The 2,498-nt window shown below is 55.0% G+C and overlaps 1 protein-coding gene across 1 annotated transcript; it reads left to right on the forward strand.

Moving 5' to 3' along the window:
• Positions 1-221: 221 nt before the first annotated feature.
• GJA8 (gap junction protein alpha 8) lies at positions 222-1,565 on the forward strand. The gene has a single exon (XM_059901437.1). The coding sequence runs from the start codon at positions 222-224 to the stop codon at positions 1,563-1,565; it is 1,344 nt and encodes a 447-aa protein (XP_059757420.1).
• The last annotated feature ends 933 nt before the right edge of the window (positions 1,566-2,498 follow it).

Consider the following 2,498-nt stretch of genomic DNA (forward strand, 5'->3'; position numbering starts at 1 on the left):
TTTACAGATGAGGAAACCAGTGGAAGCAGATTCTTTTATGCTTCTTTCGTTCCCTAATACTAGTCTGCACAGAGGAAGCACTCAGTACATGCTGTTTACGCGTTGACCGTGCCAGTCACTCAAGAAGGAGAGGTACCCTGAGAGTTTGCAAAGAGAGGCTGATTCGAGATTGCATTGTAGCGGCTCAGCTTTGCCTTCTCCTTCCTCCAGGTGGGTGAGACATGGGCGACTGGAGTTTCCTGGGGAATATCCTGGAGGAGGTGAATGAGCACTCCACGGTCATCGGCCGCGTGTGGCTCACGGTGCTTTTCATCTTCCGGATCCTCATCCTTGGCACGGCCGCGGAGCTCGTGTGGGGGGATGAGCAGTCCGACTTCGTGTGCAACACCCAGCAGCCAGGCTGCGAGAATGTCTGCTACGACGAGGCCTTCCCCATCTCCCACATCCGCCTCTGGGTCCTGCAGATCATCTTCGTCTCCACGCCGTCGCTGGTGTACGTGGGGCACGCGGTGCACCACATCCGCATGGAGGAGAAGCGCAAGGAGCGCGCGGCCGAGGAGCTGGGCCAGCAGTCGCCTGGCAACGGCGGCGGCGAGAGGGCGCCCCTCCCAGCGGACCAGGGCAGCATCAAGAAGGGCAGCGGCAGCAGCAAAGGCACCAAGAAGTTCCGGCTGGAGGGGACCGTGCTGAGGACCTACGTCTGCCACATCATCTTCAAGACCCTCTTTGAAGTGGGCTTCATCGTGGGCCACTACTTCCTGTACGGTTTCCGGATCCTGCCTCTCTATCGCTGCAGCCGGTGGCCCTGCCCCAACGTGGTGGACTGCTTCGTGTCACGGCCCACCGAGAAAACCATCTTCATCCTGTTCATGCTGTCCATGGCCTCTGTGTCCCTCTTCCTCAATATTATGGAGGTGAGTTACCTGGCCCTGAAGAAAATCCGATCTACCTTCAAGAAGCCAGTGGAGCAGCCACTGGGGGAGATTCCTGAGAAGTCCCTCCACTCCATTGCTGTCTCCTCCATCCAGAAGGCCAAGGGCTACCAGCTCCTCGAAGAAGAGAAAATCGTGTCCCATTATTTCCCTTTTACTGAGGTTGGGATGGTGGAGGCCAGCCCACTTTCTGCCAAGCCTTTCACTCAGTTCGAGGAGAAGATGGGCACCGGGCCCCTGGGGGACTTGTCCAGGGCCTACCAAGAGACACTGCCTTCCTACGCTCAGGTGGGAGCCCAGGAGGGGGAGGAGGAGGGGCAGCTTGCGGAGGCGGGAGAAGAACCAGAGGTGCGAGCGGAACCGGAGGCGGGAGAGAAGAGTCAGGAGGCAGAGAGAGTGAGCACGGAAGGCCAGGAGACCCTGGCCGTGCTGGAGGGGGAGAAAATGGAGACCCCCGAAGCGGGGAAGGAGGTTGAGAAAGAAGAGCTGACGCCTGAGACGGTATCACAGCAGGGGCTGCCGCCTGAGAAGGCGCCTTCACTGTGTCCGGAGCTGCCCGGGGATGACCCCAGACCCCTGAGCAGGCTGAGCAAAGCCAGCAGCCGCGCCAGGTCAGACGATCTAACGGTATGAAGCGGCGCCAAAGGAAGAAAGAAAAGAAAACACCCGAGCTGACATGTGGCAAGATGAAACCTAAAGCTGCCAACGTGCTTTGAGTCTTCTGTCCCTCCCCTCACACCCACCCCGGCTGGACAGGCACTGCGGTAGAACCGTGCATGCCAGACAACTAGGAAACTGCCTTTCCCGTATATAAAGGCTATCCAGATAAACCCACTGTCCCGTCAAAGTTCCCAATCTCATGACTGCCCTGCCCCGCTACGCCACAGGGAATTCTGCTTTCATCCCCATGTCCCCATAGAAATCCTTCCAGTCAGAACTGTGATTGTCTCATAGCTTTTCACCAGTCTCGTCTCAAGCTCACAAACTCCGCTGAACTTTATCACCCCAGCACTTCCCTAGCAGACACCATGTGACATATATCAGGGATCCCAAACTTAAACGCCTACAGGATGCAGGCCGGTGGTTGAAATTGGTGAAGTGCGCCTGTTCTAATGCCATGGGAGAGCTGGGGCTGTGAAATTTGGAAAGCAGAGGGCAACTGCTGCTCATTTCCAGGCAGCGATTACCAGACGGTGTTACCTGGCCATCTGATTTTTCAAGAGAAGCCAGAAATCCAAACGTTTAAGTGAAGTTTCCCTCATTTTTAAGGTTGCCAGCTAAATTTTAAATATGCCATGTGGGCCAAAGAAAATGTGTGCAAGCCAAATTTAACCTGTGGGGCACCAATTTGCAAGTTCAGCTTATACTCATGAACCCAGCTTTCCTATGGAATTGGTCATATTATTCAGGGTCTCAACTTGTTCCTGTGGCTTCCAAACCTCATTTCACCATTTTGGAGTGTTTGGTTTAAATCATCAGTCTAGGAGATGTCCAGAGTTCTCACTGGCCTTTCTTTTGGGTCACTGTAGCCCCTGGGTTCTGATGTAATTACATCCCTTGTATTGG

This window comes from Balaenoptera ricei, chromosome 1 (assembly GCF_028023285.1).
Source record: "Balaenoptera ricei isolate mBalRic1 chromosome 1, mBalRic1.hap2, whole genome shotgun sequence".
Taxonomy (NCBI): domain Eukaryota; kingdom Metazoa; phylum Chordata; class Mammalia; order Artiodactyla; family Balaenopteridae; genus Balaenoptera; species Balaenoptera ricei.

What these genes read in the sequence shown, in the direction of transcription:
- GJA8 (XM_059901437.1), top strand. Translation starts at nt 222, where the DNA reads ATGGGCGACTGGAGTTTCCTGGGGAATATCCTGGAGGAGGTGAATGAG.